The sequence below is a fragment of the Leopardus geoffroyi genome, chromosome C2 (assembly GCF_018350155.1).
Source record: "Leopardus geoffroyi isolate Oge1 chromosome C2, O.geoffroyi_Oge1_pat1.0, whole genome shotgun sequence".
NCBI lineage: Eukaryota > Metazoa > Chordata > Mammalia > Carnivora > Felidae > Leopardus > Leopardus geoffroyi.
Genome location: NC_059333.1, coordinates 17,825,967 through 17,843,461, shown reverse-complemented (window position 1 = coordinate 17,843,461; position 17,495 = coordinate 17,825,967). Strand labels below are relative to the sequence as shown.

Below are 17,495 nucleotides of genomic sequence, written 5' to 3'. Positions count from 1 at the left end.
GGAAAATATATGCGATATATTGTGTTTATAGAAGTGAGTGGGAGCATTTTTCTGATGAGAAGTTGTATAGCTTTGAAAAGCTTCTCAAAGAAAAACATAACCATATCCCATTAAAATGATCATTAAATATGATCGAGTTAGCTGAAAGAGACATCACGAGACAATTTTAAGTTATGAAGCATAAAGAGAAAATATAAGCCAGGATTTTGTACATGATCGATCTGTAATAAGCCTTCCCTTAAATGCTATTTGAGTATTAAGAGACATCAGAACTTCTTGTGTTTGACCACCGTCTTCAATGAAAATTAATGAACACTGTGTATTTCCACATCCCCAAATGCAAGATAGTATCCTAGTGAGCCATAAATGAATTCCAGAAAAGGTTTTTTTAAAATACCATTATAAAAGATGACTATTTACTGGTTGAGATAATAAGTATCGTTTCCATCATAGCTATTATCTTTGCATCCCCAACTACGACAATGTCTGGCTCATTTGCTTAATTGAGGTGAACTGGGACATAGAGTCAGATGCAACGTAGACCTTGCACACCTTCAAGACACGGTATGCTAGAAAGCTCTCAGCAGGTTCCAGGAAGTCAGTGCACGACGTTTTTACTACATAACCAACGTTACCCACTCCATGTCAACATAGTCATCTAACTCTTCCCTATTTTGCTGCATACGAATCTAACCAAGGTAAAGAATATTTAAAAGATATACCCTACGATCTTCTCTCTAGTATACTTTCAGGTCCTTATTGTGTTCCATAGATTATGAGATCCCAGCTGTGATGCATTACATTGTTGCCTCCATGTTATTATAGCTTCAGAGAGTGGAAATCTCGGCCAAGTAGCCTTGGTGAATCAAGTCCCCAAACCAGCAATAGCCTCCCCAAGTTTCCTGTGTATCCTCATATGTCATCCCGTGGGATCTCAAATTACAGCTGTTGAGAACAAATTAGTAGCTTTTAAAATTGAAACTGGAACACGCTTTTGCATAATAATCAGTCTTCTAGATAATAATATAGCACAATACATTTTCAATCCAGTTTTTCTCCAATCATCTCAGTCACGTTAAGACCAAAGACTCACTTGTCATTGCTAGACACGACAGGCTTTCCCTGCACACATTTTTTTTTAAACCCAGAGTGACGTGTATCGTCACAATTTGGGGGTCGTTATCTTCAAATAACGAAATGCAGGAATTGTTGCCCCTTCTTACTCCGTATGTCATTCAGCAGCTCAGATGAAGAGTCACAGCAAATGGAAATGGCCCTCCTGCTTTGAACAAAGTTTAAACTGGATTCTTAATATCTCTCTGTGTGCTTGTGTCAATTGCTCATTAGAGGCTATCAACTCTCCTTGTTATCCGTGAATTGCATTAAATGCAGTTGGCCCTTTGCCACAGAAATGTGTGCATGTGCCAAAATTATGAACAGAAGCAGTTGTTCTTTTTTTTTTCTTTTTGTAAGCACAACTGATTAAACCCCTTGATGACATGGCCATACTTTACATAATTTCGTAACTGTAATTATGTAAACTGGCAACCTCTCCACTTCATTCACGCATTGCAAACCTTGGCAACCCAGATACAGTTTCATCCCCAAGATTTCGAACGAGAAGTCTGTATTTCGTTGTGATCCGATGTTCATGTCAATGCGTAAAAACTCAACTTGTGCATCAAATTACTGAGAATACAGCACATCACACCTATACCAATTTGTGGTAGAGGTTTATGACATTTACAGGTGCACACTTTATTTGAAGTTAGTAGGATTTTTTTTAAATGTTATTTCAGATTAGGAGTAAGGAGACAAGGGGGCGATAGCATCTATCTGTCTATCTATCTATCTATCTATCTATCTCTATTATCCATCCATCCATCCCTCCACCTATCTGTCTTCTGGATCTGGAGGCAGGGGATATTGAAAAAATGGTGACTCATATATACTATCCACATAAAAGGTAATTAAGTGAAAACTGCTAATAAGAGTTTCTGCTTGGTCAGTGTAGATCTGAAGGTTCGTTCTAGTTTCGTTATGTTAAAGATGGCCCTTTTCATGCAGGATCCATATCTTATCACCATGGTGTAGACAGCACTGCAAAGGAAGATTAGTAAAATGTAAAAGTTGGAAAAGCATGCAGAAACTTAACAGGTGGCTTGTGGTGTAGGCCAGGAGATATGACTGGGACATTGGATCTAACTCAAAAATAGAGCTTAGATGGTCAACAAGATCGATGAAGACTTGACAAGGAAGTCATTGACATGGTGACCGCTCACCAGATGTGGCCGTTTAGGGGATTATGAATGTGTCAGCATCTGTGATTCATCATGAAATTTAGAAGGACTAGTAGCACCCCAGACCTATTCTCGGGGATGGAGTCGGGGGGAGGGAGCCAGAAAAGTGTGCTACCTGGAGAAGCAGATGCCCAGAAGATAGTACAAATCCCACTTGACCCACTGGTCCCAATGACCCCTTAGCAAATCCCAGTGGTCAGTAATGAAGCAAGAAGACATAAGAATGTGCAAAGAGGAATGAATAGCAGGAGCCATGGGATTTCTTGCCTTGACTGGGAGACTGTCTCTCATGCAGCATAAATGCGCTGCGGGAAGGAGCCAAAAAGCAACACAAGGTAAGAAGAGCAGCCATCATCACACCTGCAGCAATGGCAGCCCCAATTAAGGGAGAGTTCGTCGTCCAACGGAATCCTGAGTTAAATACCAGCAACTTCTGTTTATATAAATATTACCATCTCATAAGGGCAAGCATGGAGCTCAAGAGAAGGGCACAGAAGAGGGATTAATAAGCCTCAGATGCCTGTCTGACTTCCCAATTCCTATGAAAAGGGATTAAGATAGAAGAATTCATCTTGCATGGTACATATTTTAGTCTTAAGTACTATTCAAACATATACACCATGATGCAGATTTATCTGTGCATCCAATTCTTGAGGTGTCATTTGCCTTTCTGGCCACCTGTACAGCAATCCCCAATAGTAGAGGTCTTGATTTAGATCTCAAGAGAAACTGGGTTCATCTGTTAGTCCGACCATTATGGTGACCCATGGTATACTATCTCTGTCCATGCTTCTGGATACAGCTAGATGCTACAAATACACCGAGACCATGGATCCAGATGCATTGATCCCTAAAACAATTACGATGTGCCCCCAATCTGCTGACGCTGTGCTCAGTGCTGACACTGTGATAAATAAATAAGACCTGATCTTGGCCTTAAGAAGCATCGCGATCTAGTGAGCAAAACAGATATGCCAAGAAGGAAGCAAATTGTGACATGCTATTACAACTGATTTTCGAGGGAATGTAGAATGAATCTGAATCCATAAAAGTGTCTCAAAGGAGGTGACTGATGTTGAGGGATGAATAGAAGTCTGAAAGTCTTAGAGGAGGGGTATCCCAACCAGGAAAGATTGGTCAACACATCAGGGGATGGTAGAAGGCAGGCTCTGTTTGGGGGGAATGACAGGAAGCTTGTCATGGCTGGAGAATGTAGGATTTGTCAGGTGAAAGGCAATCAGGGGAAGCTGGAAAGATGGTGTGGCCCAAGTTCCAAGATGGGACATTTCATCTGCTAAAGGTAAAGTAAGAAGAAGGGAAAGACGGAAGCAGCAAGCTGGAGGTTAGGGGGAGCAATGCTTGGGAGAGTCCTTTTGGAGAACAGGAATGGAAGCTGATTAGACACAGTCAATGCAAAGTAGATCACTATTTTTTTAAGGTTTTATTTATTTATTTTGAGAGAGAGAGAGAGAGAGGGAGCTCGCAAGCAGGGGAGGAGCAGAGAGAGAGAGAGAGGGAGGGAGAGAGAGAGAATCCCAGACTCTGAGCTGTCAGCACAGAGTCCCACACGACCCGGGGCTGACCTGAGCCCAAATCAAGAGTCAGTTTTAACCAACTGAGCCACCCAGGCACCCTTAATGCAGATCACTTTTTAATGCTAACACTATTAGTCAGAGTCATTACCTAAGTTGTTTAAATGCTTTGAGACAAAGTTCCCTCATCATTAACATAAGGAATTTGGACCAGGTGATCCCTAAGTCTTTCCAGCTATACCTGTGTTGATATTAAATGGAAACACTCCAATTTATAGGTGGAGAAATTAAAGCTCAGGGCAATAAATGTCCAAAGTTGCAAGCCTGAGACTGGTGAAGCCAAAATTTGAACCCGCATCTGAACGCCCCAATTCCTAAACCACCTTCACCATGGTACTGGTAAGGCATCACACGTGTTTTTCTCAACAGTTCTGTTACCTTTTACATTTATAGCCTGTGCCTGGTCAAGCAAATTCTTTCCTACAACAAATAATGCAGCATGGTCTTTATCTCTATGGTGTGTTCAGTAAAACTCAGCAATTTAGAAGCATACTAAATGTATAAAAAGCACTGAGAAAGAGATTCCAGAAAAGAAGAAAATGGAAGGGCTGGATAAGAAACCTTGACTTCATTTACTTGTACCTCTCTCTCTCTCTCTCTCTCTCTCTCCTACCACATCTGATTGGTCACCTAAGTCACTGATCCCACCTACCAAATGTCTCCTTCTCTTCCTTCCGTTATGGCTTCCTGCCTGTACTATCATCTGAGGCTTCTAAGTGGTCCCTTTGTCTCCTGTAACTGCCCTGCCTGTACTCGGCAGTCAGTTACCTTCCAGAGCCCAGATCTGATTAGCATGGCATTCAACCTGCAAGCCAGGCTTCCTGTCAGCCTCCACTGCACTGTCATGTCCCCTCTTGTCCGCTATTTGCTGCATATCTTATCAACATTTTGGGGCCAAACCTTAGCCCAAGCACTCCTTCTGTTGGAAAGGGCTAATTAACTCACAGCCACCTCATTTTAAAATCTCTTGATTTGGTGCCTGCTTCTGTATTTCTAATGCCATTCTTTTCATTTTGATTATCTCAAGGCTCCTTTTGAAGGTTACTGATGGAGCCTGCAACGGCTCCCCCTGGACTGAGTCCAACTACTCCCGCTGGAAGGCTCATCCCAGAACATACTCCTGGTCACGGCCGTTTTACATCCGTAGATTACCATTGGATTTAATTAACAATTTAAAATCTTAAGTGTGGTGCTTTGAACTGACTTGTGTCTCCCCCAAAACCTCAAATTCGTATGCTGAAGCCTTAATCCCCAATGTGACTGTATTTGGAGGTAGGGCCAAAACGAAGGTAATTAAGGTTAAATAAGATCATAAGGGTGAAGCCCTAATCCAATAGGATTAGTGTCCTTCAAACAAAAGACATTGAAATCTCCTCTCTCACCTCTCCCCTCCGACCATCAATGCCGGACCCTGGAAGAAAGGCCATGTGAGCATACAGCGAAAACGTGGCAGGAAGAGATCTCTCACCAAAAACTGAATAGGTTGGAGCCTGGAGCCTGGACTTCCCAGGCTCCAGAACTGTGAGAAAATGTTTCTGTTGTTTAAGCCCCCCAATCTATGGTATATATATTTTTTTATGGCAGCCTGAACAGACTAGATACACATGACACACAATTTCTTCTATAATCTAGTCGTCATCATCTTCTCTAGACTAGACTCTATCAACCTCTGCCTTCATATTGTGTGCTGTATCACTTCCAACCCCCTTTGTCCCTGGGCCATTGCACATGACAGCGGGGCAAGTTTGCAACGCCTACTTCCTCCTTATGGTCTGGTTAACTCTGAGACTTCTTCCAAATTGAACTCAGCTGGGTTAGGCAACCTTCTAACGCATTTCCATGATATCTCATGGGCACATGTGTCATAAAAATCATCATGCTATATAGCAATTATCCATTTCCTTGTCTGTTTCCTGGGACAGATTCTTAGGAAAGGGGTCACATTTTAAATTTCTGAATCCCTCTCTGTTTATTAGGAACATATTGACTGTCTGACTAACTTAGTCATACTATTTCATTTAGAGAGCATTAGACGGGACTACGTTCTCTCTCTGCCACTTGTCAGTTATTAATTACTCTTAGAAGACTATTTCTTTTCATTAATGTCTTCATCTGCCCAATTATGATGATATTTTGGTTGTATAACACAATGATAGCATGATACCACATACACAATGACATTATGTTAAGATCTATGGGCAGAATTGAGTATTCCTCCCTTCTCTTTTCACATACTTTGTTTATAACTTGGTCACAACATTTACCCAAGTTTTCCTTAATTGGAGTGATATATGTGTGCACCTGCTGCCTTTCCCTTGGTGATAAGCCCAGTTGGGCAGGGAACAGGTATATTCCACGTATGCTGCATTCAGCTGCATCAATGAGTGCCTCACACATAGAAGGTATTCATATCCATGCGCCAAAAGCGAGAGAGAGAGAGAGAGAGAGAGACAGAGAGACAGTAATTACATAAGTGCTGTGTGTTTTGGTATATTGTCTGTAACGAACCTTAGATTTTTTAGAATATTCTTCACTATATGTATTGGTTTATTTATCAATTGAGATATAAATGACTTATATTAGTTTTAGGTGTACAACATGAGGATCTGATATATGTATATGTCGTGAAATGGTCACCACAATAAGTCTGGTTAATATCCATCACTATGCATAGTTATGTTTTTTTTTCTTGTGATGAGAACCTTTAGGTCTATGCTCTTAGCAATTTGCAACTCACGTTTGTTTTTTTCTTTTTAATGTTATTTTTGAGGGGGGAAGGGGCAGAGAGAGAGGGAGACAGAATCTGAAGCAGGCTCCAGGCTCCCAGCTGTTAGCACAGACCCCAATGCAGGGCTCCAACTCACTAACTGTGAGATCATGAGCTGAGCCAAAGTCCGACGCTTAACCAACTGAGCCACCCGGGCATCCAACACATTTTTTTAAATGTCTATTTATTTATTTTTGAAAGGGGCATAGAGGGGGTGGGGGAGACAGAGAATCACAAGCAGGCTCCGTGCTGTTGATGCGGGGCTCGAACTATGAGCTCATGACCTGAGCTGAAATCAAGAGTCTAAGAGCTAACTGATTGAGCCATCCAGGCACCCCTACATTTGTTTTTAAAATGTCAACTACAGCTGCTTAATCTGCTCCCAGTCTTCCCATTTCTGAGTTACTTAGATGTTTATTGATCAGGATTGATCTATATAGGCTAGGAACCCTGGCTAAGAGTTCACTTTCGACTTTAAATGGGATTTGAACTCAGATGGGCAAGTGGATTAGTCAATCTAGTCAGCAAGCAAGTAAGAAACAGCACATCCTTCTTCCTCCTAGCTTCAGGTCACCCGTTAGGGCTCCCTATTGTCACAAGCTAACAAGGGGCTGGCTGCTGGAGGAGAAATGCTCTCTCATTTCTCAGCACTGCAGAGCAGAACATAAGGAGAGGTGTTAGCTGAGAGACAATTGCCTATTAACTCGCAGAGTGATAACTAATGAAGGCGAGTGCACCTTATATATTGCACAGTCTGTAGCTGGTTCATTTTCAGTCGAATGCTTTCGATCCATGTTAAGTTTGGGATGAGGGGGGTCTTAAACAATCTCCAATTTTATCATCCTGCAGGTAGGACATTTGTTCCTAAAGAAGAGTGTGTGGTCTCCTAAATGGGTTTAAGAGACTGTCTTTAAAGGACCTATTTTCAAACAAAAGAGGAAAACAGGGGACAAGGAAAAGATTCTGGAAAGCAAAACGAAATCCTGGGGAGATCAGATGTCAACTGTTTGATGGCAGAAGGGGTGCGAATTCCAGCATGAGCGCTATTCCAGGATGAAAATGGTTCCTCTGCCAGAAAATTGACTGGTGCTAAGTTTCTCTAATTAGAGTGCCAGGTAAATGAATTACTAGCACCATTCTGCTGACTCCCAGACACAACGTTCAAGGTGGCCCGGGCCAGTAAACAGGGGTGGAAAACATATCCTCACACATTCACTTCGTGCCTGAAAAACAAGCAATTTAAGAGAAGACATCTGGACACAAAATTTGAACGGTTCTCAGAGCCCATCAAAACATGGATTTGATGGCTTGGCGTCTGGTTGCTAAGCAACGTACTTCTTACATTCAAAACAGAGTTGTAAAAGTAGGTTCCAGGTGCCAACTTCGGGTATTTCTCATTGAAAAAAAAAAAAAAAAAAAAAAGCCATGAACGTTTCTCTTAGGTCTTAGGGTACCTGATTTCTACGGTGGAAGGGCTCAGATGATTTCTGCTCTCGTCCCCTTATTTCTCACATTCTGAAGCATTAGGTGGAGTTTAACTTTACATTTCAAGGTACTCTTACTGGATGCTGCATTAAGGGTCTTGTCATATTTTTCTCAGTCCCCCAGTGAACAGCATTCTTTGAAATTAAGTCTATATAGTCACAATACACATGCTTTTCAGGTATTTGGTTCTTCTCAAGTTAGATGTATATACCAGAGGGCCAACCACAACCTAAGTGAGATTTGCTTTACCAAAAGTATGCTTCTGCTTGGCAGGGAGGCGACGGAGGGCCCATGTAAAATATTTTCCATGTGCAGACTCCTTTGGAAAATGTTATGTTATTACAATACTTATTACCATTAAGATAGACCATTAATCTCTTGGTCCCTTGCTTTTATCTACTTAAAACGTACTGATAGGTTTCAGAGCTTGGAAAATAGGAACTGTTAACTCCCCAAATAAAACACAAATCCAGAAAAGCAATAGGCAGATCATTTAGAACCACTAACGGATTTCCCTTTTTTTTTTTTTTTTTTTTTTTTTTCTGGGAAGCAATTAGGAAAATTATGGGGCAGGAGGAGGTAGGGAGTAATGGGGTCTTCTATTAATTTTTGTTTGTTTTAAAAATTATGGAACGTGCATTTGTATTCCAAAATGAAAGTGAACTATTAAAATGACCTACTCATTTGGAGTAGTGTGCCTACAAAAGTATTTTTTCCTCTGTCTCTAGAGAACTTCCTTCCATAAACTCTCCGAAGCCTTCTTCTTGGCAGCTTCTCGTGATGCAGCAGAGCAAGAAATCCAGACGTGGAAAATTGCTTACAAGAAAAAAAAAAAGGCTTGGAAACCAAATAAAAAAGGACTAGTTTTACAGGAGAAGTTCACTCCATACAGAAGGCTACAAAATGAATGTTCTTCCATTTCAAAGATTAATGTAGCGCAGAGAAATTACAGGATGGTTTTTAGATCACTTAATGAGAAGGAAGATTTTCCATCGTGCGTAGCCTCATGTCCTGCCAGGTTCTTCCTAAACTGTTGCCCTCTGGCATCTTTGTTTACATGTGGTTTACATTTATGTCCCCCCCATGGACCACAAGTGTTTCTCCATTCCAAATTTGTCGACACTTTTCCTTCATACCAGGGGTGCCTTGGTAAAAACAGAGAATTAGGTGGTGGAGCCTTGTGATTCTAAAGCCTGCAAGTCATCATGGCATCTTCTATCCTAGCTCTGGGCACTCCATTCCATACCATGCATTTGCATGATATTTCAAACTTTCAAATCCTTCAGCTACCCTGGGTGGATCCCAAATACTTAAAGAATGAGCTTTCGAAGGCAATTCTTACCAGGCAGCCAAGAGGCATGACTTAAAACTGCCAATCAGAGCACAGTCATGAAGCAGGCTCAGAGCTCTGAGGAAGCCAGGCTCAAAACCAGCCCAGGCTCCGTGTCTGAATGTCACATTTAGGTGGGGACTGAATGATTGAGCAAATAGATATTGTGTTCTTCCCAGAACCTCCGGGGCTATAGAGGTCAGTTTCTTTCCTTCCCTTTAACCATCTTCCTTAAAACAGGGAAATCCTGGGAAAGCATTCCTTCCTCGTGTCTTGACTCTTTGCCCAGGTCTTTCCACACTGGGGCTTCAGAAACACGTTCATCCAAAACCCAAACATGCAAGCTGGATGTGACCCTTCGCTGGCAGCTCCGGAGGGACAGGCAGTGCCTGACTGGAGGACGAGGCAAAGGAGGCACTAAGGATCCTGACAAGACTGGGTTATCCTCCTTGCCCTCCCGAATCCCTTCCTTACCAGAAACAAAAATTCACCAAGGTGGACACGTAGGAACTTCGTTAAAAAGGCAAACTAGAAAAAGAGTCTTTCCTTTGAAAAGTCTTTCCTCAGCTCATGCCACAGGAGTGGTTCCAGTAAGGAAGTATGGACATTGACAATGAGAGGTCATGGATCAAAGTGGCTACAACGGGTGAACCAACAAGCCCCTCCCATGAGGTTGCACCAAGTTGTATATTTAGGCTCACTGAGAGGTGGAAGATCCCCCTTCCCCCACCCCCACAAAAGCTGAAGAGGGAGGAGGAGAAAGAAGAGGAAGAAGAAAAGGAGGAGGAGGAGGAAGAAATGAAAGGAAGAAAGAAAGAAAGAAAGAAAGAAAGAAAGAAAGAAAGAAAGAAAAGAAGGAAGGAAGAAAGAAAGACCACCCATTCCAAAGATAAATTTGCTTTTGAGGTGCCTGGGTGCCTCAGTCAGTTAAGCGTCCCAGTTCAGTGCAGGTCATGATCTCCCGGTCCGTGAGTTCAAATCCCGCATAGGGCTCTGTGCTGACAGCTCAGAGCCTGGAGCCTGCTTCAGATTCTGTGTCTCCCACTCTCTCTGCCTCTGCCCTCCTCACACTCTCTCTCTCTCAAAAACAAACACACACACACAAAAGACAGATTTGCTTTTCTCCTTCTCCCACTTGGCTCTGTACCTTTTCTCAACCATTCTAGTCCCTTCTTATCCTATTTATGCCTCTAGGACACCATATCTCAGACTAGAGACATCCAGCCTGATTGATCGTCTACGCAGGTCTAGCCATTCAAGGCAGGGATTGCTTCTGGGGACACCCAGACCACGCGAGCAGGGCTGCAGGCTAGCTGGGTTATCCTGCAAGGAGCACTCCGGCAAATCCGCAGCGGCAGGCGGCGTGTGGGAGAAGCCAGGCGGTCAGCAAGGCTGAACCTCTGACCCACCTCCTTCCACGGGCGCTCGGACCACCCACGCAGGTTGGACTCACCTCCCGCGTGAACAGAATGGCCGCGTCGTGATGCTCCTCGTGGTCATCCTCCAGCTGGTTGTGCTGATGCTGCCACTTGCAAAAGTTCTTGAGCGTGGTGGCCGCGTTCTTGCTCACCTCCAGGCTCTTGTCCTTGTCACCCAGCACCACCACCTTCACCACGGCCAGGCGGATGTGGTTCTCGATGCTGGCGTGGCTGTACAGCCTGTTGGCGATGGAGGCCAGGGTCAGCAGGTAGTGCTGCAGGCCCCGGCCGTACATCCGCGCCATGGACGCGTCAGCCACCAGGAGAAGCTCCACCTGGCGGGCCCGGGAGATGGAGCGGCGCCGCCGCCGCCACCACGTCTGGGGGCCCTGGGTCCCCTCGGAGGAGGGAACCGTCTGGTCCGGGAACTGCGGGGCCAGCTCCCAGCGTGGGCCTGGGCCGCCGTGCGCCGGGGGGCGCTCGCGAGGCCCTGGCGGCGACGCGGGAGTCTCGCAGCTAGCGCGCGGCGGCACGGCCTCAAAGCTGAAGCCCTCGCGGGTGTAGACGTGCAGGACCCGCGAGGACCCATCTCCGTACACTCGCCCGGCCTCTGCCTCGGCCCGGGGCCCGCGCAGCAGCGGCTTCAGGGTGTAGCGCGCGTGCTTCACCGCGAAGAAGCCGTCGAGCCCACCGCAGAGGTCAAAGACAGCCAGGGAGCGGGGGCTGCCGTCCACGGTGCCGCGGTGGAAGCAGTGGTCCCGGTGGCGCCGGCTGGCACCCGGACCGCTTCCCGCGGGCGCAAAGCCAGCGGCGCCCAGCGAGCCATCGCGCTCCAGGTCCAGGAGGAACCTCCGGCCGCCCGCGTAGACGAGGTAGCCCACCTTGCCGCCGCCGGCGTAGATCTGGTCGATGTTGTGCACCAGCCCGCCGCTCCTGCGCTGCGGCGCCAGGGGGTGCGGGTGGCCCGGAGGCTCGGCCCGCTCCTGCGCCTCCTCCCCCTGCCGCCCGCGGGGCTGGGCGGCCGCTGCGGCAGCCCGAGGCTGCCCGGCTGTATCCTGGGCAGGTGCCGCGGCGGGGCCGGCCGCGACCGGGGGCAGGCGGAGCGCGCACAGCAGCAGGGACGCCCACCCGAGCAGCATAGTGCGCCGCCCGCGGGGAGGGGCCGCGCGACGGGGACTTGATGGGTATCTGTTATTCGGTGTGGAAGTGACCGGGGCGGGAGGTGGGGGGCACAACACACACTTGCTTGCAAGGCTGAGTCAAGTGTCGGAGGGAGGAGGGCCTGGCGGCAGCGCCAGCCGGTCCCGGCCTCGGTGCCAGCGTGCGAACTTTTCTTTGTTGCTTTGGAAAATGTTTGGATGCGTGCTCCGGAAAAAAAAGGGGGGTAAAAAAAAAAAGGGAAAAAAAAGGGGGGGGCGCCGGGTTGTGGAGGTTCCGCAAATACAAGGAAAGGGGGTGGGGGGAATAACCCAAATCCAGCCCCCAATGCAGCCACTAACGGTGCACGACAAAAAGTAAGGATGGTGTCGCGCACCAGGCTGGCAACTGGTGCGCGCGGCCTCCCGCCCCCTCGCTGCTCTGGACCCGCCGGCAGCGGGGGTTCCAAGCTCCGGAGCCCAGTCCTTTTCTTATTCTGTGGGTGTCCTTGACTCTACTAGAACCAGGAGGAAAGGAAGAAAGAGAGGGAGAAAAGCCATAAAAATTGAAACAAAAAATGCCAGGCGCGGCCTGCGGGCAGCCAGCGAAGCGGCGCGTCCGTGTCCCTTCGGATGCAGTGTCGTCCTGCCCGCCGTCATCCCCAGTCGGCCGCTGCGAGCGCGGAGAGCAGCGCGAGCGCTGTGAAGATGCGAGGAGGTGGAACAATGAATTTATAGCGGCATGCCATCCTGCAATGGCAATTTCAACAATTCGTCACTGCAAGCTGCCTCTTAAAGGGAGAGCTTCCCCCACCCCTCCCACCCTTCCCGGTCCGCGCCTAATCAGATGGGGGAGGGCGGGCGAGGGGTGGTGGTTGGAGGGGGGGGGGGTTGGGGGGTGATCGAGGAAAGGAAGACCGAGAGGGACCCGGCGAGGTGGAAGGAGGAACGAGGGAGGGAGCCAGGGCGAGGGGGGGGGGAAAGTATTGGGGTAAGAAAAACAGATTTCCTTGGCCTCATTTAAAGCCACAGTGGCTCCGGGTTTGTCTGATATTTCACAACCAATCGGGGTTGGCTAACCCCGGCTTACCTCATCTCCTGAAAGGGGTGTTTTGAAAGTTACAGAGACAGTGCAAGTCTCTCCCTGCCTCCTTCTCTCCTGCTCCTTCTCCCTGGGTAGGAAGTTCCTGCCGCAAGTTTTTTTCCACGGTGCACGCCCGTGCGCTCCCGCCTCGAAGACCTTGCCACTCCGTCCGCCCGCCCGCCCGCCCGGGGCTTTCGGCTGCCCGCGCGGCCCCTCGCCCCGCGCCCTCCTCGCCGGCCCGCCGCCGCCCCGGTCCCGGGGTGCCTCCCCTCCCCAGGTCCCCGGCCTCTTCGCTGCGGGACGCTCGTCGGGCTCGGGCTCCGGGTGACTAAGTTCTCCCAGCCACCGGCAGAGGGGCCGGGCGGCCGGAGAGCCGCAGGCGCTTCCTGGCGCGTCGCTGCGCCCCGAGTCCTGCGGTGTCCGCGGCCGGGTCACCCGCCGCCTGGGAACTCCGCGCCTTTGTGTGCGAGCCCGGGGCTCACCACCCCCCCCCCCTCCGCCTTTCTCCGCGCGCCGATCCTCGGCGCCCGCAATCTGTCACTTCATCCCGGGCGACTGGAACTTCCTTCGCTCTGCTCTAAGAAGGCAGGACGAGAAAGAGTTAACTGTGGTAGAGAATTGAGCTTTTTTTTTTTTTTTGAAATAAGCTTAAAAAAAAAAAAATATGTGCCCATACTTTCTCTTCTTCCTGCTTAGATGAAAATCAGATACCCGTTATTTGCATTTATGTGTCCTAAAACAACCGCTCATCGCTCCAGGCCCTGACCTACTATCCTTCTCAGAAATTCCCATTAGGAGAAAAAAAAAAAAAAAAAAAAAAAAGACTGGAGAAGAGGGGAGAGGGGGGGTGCAGGTCGGTGCTTATTGGTAGGTGAGTGGCATAGTCATTGTGACTAGGTTTCTCCTACTTTCTTTGTTTCCTGTCATTATGGACCCTAATAGAAAGGGAAAGAACATCCCAGGGCTTTCTGACCACTATCTGGTAATGGGTACAAGACCTCCTAGAACAGGAGCACCTCCCACTTCCCTTCATTCTTCAGGCTAATTAATGAATCCGTGGGTAAAATGAATTCTGTACAATTAGCACTTTTCTGCCTTTCTTACTTTTCACTTACAGAGATGCGCAGGATAGTGGGCCTTCCTCAGCGGACCCTGAGCTACAGGTGGTTTCCCCAGATCCTTGATAAGAGGTGTGATCGCTTTTTCAGGGAGTGGTTGGAGGTCCTCAGAGTGGCGGGGAACCCCGTGTGGGAAGCTCAGAATTGCCCAGCAATGGTGCCCAGTGCCCAGTGCGTTGAGGACCCTCTGGAGTCAGTCATGGGGGAGGCGGGGTGATGCATATCCTGAGCATTAGCTCATGTGTATAAATGAAAGGATCGCTTGGGGACCCTGGACCACCCAACAGCCCCTAGTGGATTCTGAAATACCTCCAGACTTGGCAGGAAATTGCTGTTGCTTAAGGCCCGTCATCCCCTTTTTATTCCACACCCCCTGGGTCTCTCAGTGGTCAGTTGCCCAAAGCCAATTCTACCAGTTGAATAGTTGGAGGGACCAGAGGTGTTCAGGATCAGGATAGATGGAAGCTGTCTTCTCTGTCCCTCCTCAAACCCTTGTGGTCCTTCGGTCTTAATAGAGAGCAAACTTTTTTTTTTTTTTTTCCTTCCAGTTTCACTGAAAAGTGAGCACCAATACTCGGCACTAAACACCATCTCTAAAACAACTTCGATTTACTAATGTTAACCATTTCATCATTGTTACTCCCAAAGGATCATTTTGCGAGATAAGCATTTTGGATGACAGTGGCTTGAACTTGTGAATTACAATTATTTGCCTTCACAGGCAGGAAATGTCTTCTTTAGCACTTATGGGAATGCCAGCCGAATTTTCCTCTTAGTGAAAGTTTTGCTCCTCTTTCAAAAACACGGTATTTCTCATGTGAATCATGCCTCTGAACTTTATGCCTTTAAGCTTAATTACATAATGACATTTGTCCTCAGAGTCTTCAAATGTTTAGAAATATGTTGAAGAACAGGACAGGGCAGAGAAGGCTCCAAGCATGAGTATCAAGCACTAAATATTTATTAGAACCTCATAGTCACAAAGAAAGGCACTATAACGACAGCTTATGAATAGGATGAGTGGATTCTTACATAGTCAGACGATTTCTACTTGGGGGTGATTTTAACTTTTCTGTGAAAGTAACTTGGACACTTGAGGAAGTTCGTTTGGTAATGCTTTTCAGATATTACCCTCGTGGATTAGGATGAAGTGCTAAGTTCCAGAACAATGAATGTCTTGTCAGTCCAAGGAAGTCATTTGTCCTGGATGAAAGTAGTCCAAGCTGTTATTTTCCTTTTACAGTAGAAGGCTAAAATATATTAGCAGTCGTGCGTAGGTGGGCTAACTGCTACTTTAGTCTTTGGTTATTCCAAAAATACAGTTGTATTTGTGCATTTTTAACGAGAACTTTTCGCTGCGTTGGTGGAGGACGTGATCACACCTGATAACGTAATTTTACATTTCCCAAAAGGAGGGGAGACTTTCTCTGCCAGCCAGTGGGACGTTGCAGTTGAAATTTATCCTGGTGATCACCTAAGGCCGCTTCCTCCGGGTTCCAAAGAGGAGCTGAGAGCAGAGACCAGAGCGATTGCCTGCGGTTAACAAGTCCACCGGTGGTCAGCTCTCCTGAATCCTGAAAACTTGACTCCTTCAGTTGGGGCTCAGTCGACAGTACCTCTTAAAATCTATCCAGTTTCGCAAATGTCTGTCGAGGGCTGGCTACCAAGTGCTGTGTGAAGTTCTCCGGAGACACATAAACATGAATAAGCCATGATTGATGTTCAGAGAGGCTCACGGTTCAGAGAGGAGCCAATTGTACCAGGAGCTGCTTGGACTACAGGCTGGAAAATGCAAATATGGAGGGAAAAAGGCAAGAGAGTAACTAACCCCTCTGCGGGTGCTCTGAGCTACGTATTTCCAGGACAGCTTCACTCCATAGGACTTGTGTACCCTTGTAAGTAGTATTTTCTCACATTTCCATTTGCTAAAGTGTCATTTCCTCCCCTCCCCCATCTATGATTTTAATGGTAAGGGTGAGGAAATAAGTGACAATAAAATACTCCCCCTCTAGCCAAACACCTGCTCCTCACCTCCCGTGCAGGAGAATCACAGCCTCTCGACTCTGCGCAATAATTTTCCTTTCCCACACCCAGATTCCCTACCCCAGGCCTTACTGTATTTCGAGCTTCCTTAGTATCGTCTCCCTTTGGGGCCTGATGGTGGATGCGAGGAAGACAGCCTCTCCGTGGCTACTTAAGGCCCTTTATGAATGCCTTGAAGACCCTGGGCCAGCCCTTTCCTTGGGGGGCCACTCAGCTTTTCAAGTTCTAGTTCTCAGAAGACATGCTTCAAAACCAGAGGTTGTTTTTAGTCCCTTCGTGTTGTGCGATTAGGCAGTATTTGTCCTTTGGTGATGGCCTATTTCTCTTACCGTAATGTCTCCAGGTTCATCTGTGTTGCCACCTATAAAACAGTCAAACTCCTGGAATCAGAGAGTAGAGTGATGGTTGCCAGGGCCCAGGGAGAGGGGGAAATGGGGAGTACAGATTCAGTTCTGCTAGACAAATGCTAGAGATCTTCTGGACCACGTCGTGCCTACAGTTAATGAAACTGTATCGTGCACTTAAAAATGTATTGGGGGGGGGGCGCCTGGGTGGCGCAGTCGGTTAAGCGTCCGACTTCAGCCAGGTCACGATCTCGCGGTCCGTGAGTTCGAGCCCCGCGTCGGGCTCTGGGCTGATGGCTCAGAGCCTGGAGCCTGTTTCCGATTCTGTGTCTCCGTCTCTCTCTGCCCCTCCCCCGTTCATGCTCTGTCTCTCTCTGTCCCCCAAAAAATAAATAAAACGTTGAAAAAAAAATGTATTGAGGGTACATTCCGTGTTAAATGTTCTTCCCACAAAGCAAAACAAAGCCAAAGATGACACTCTAGGAATGTGGGAAGGAGTATATTTACTATGCTAGCTTTGATACCAATCCTAAATGTTTAGAAGATGAAGCTACACCCGAACGGTCCTCTCCTTTTCCAGCCCTTTAACCCCGTCTCCAAATCCTCTTATATCTCAGGATGGTCTAACATGCATCTGGACCAGCCGATACACGTACACAATCTCCCACACATTGAGCACACAAGGCACGTCAGCATGCCTGTGCACACACACACACACGCTCACCCCTAACTCAGTGTCCCCTCTGTGCCGCACTGGCCTGTGCAGAGAAAGTTCTGATCTGATTAATTACACCAATTTCTCTTTGCCCCTCGCAAAGAAATCTTTCTTGCATAGCAGAGATTTTTTTTTCCAGCGAAGTTTGCTGCAATCCTGGTAA

At 47.2% G+C, this 17,495-nt stretch overlaps 1 protein-coding gene across 2 annotated transcripts in view; it reads right to left on the bottom strand.

Annotated features, from left to right (window-relative positions):
* ADAMTS5 (ADAM metallopeptidase with thrombospondin type 1 motif 5) overlaps window positions 1-13,282 on the bottom strand; it is a 45,344-nt gene extending 32,062 nt beyond the window's left edge. The window contains exons 1-2 of one of the 2 annotated variants that reach the window (XM_045501568.1): window positions 13,119-13,282; window positions 10,928-12,778 (exon numbers count right to left, since the gene is read on the bottom strand). In XM_045501568.1, the coding sequence (XP_045357524.1) occupies window positions 10,928-12,031 (1,104 nt within the window). In that variant the 5' untranslated portion in view covers window positions 12,032-12,778; window positions 13,119-13,282. Of the gene's footprint in view, window positions 1-10,927 lie in introns of both variants that reach the window. The other variant, XM_045501567.1, reaches the window with a different exon arrangement.
* Between the last annotated feature and the right edge of the window lie 4,213 nt (window positions 13,283-17,495).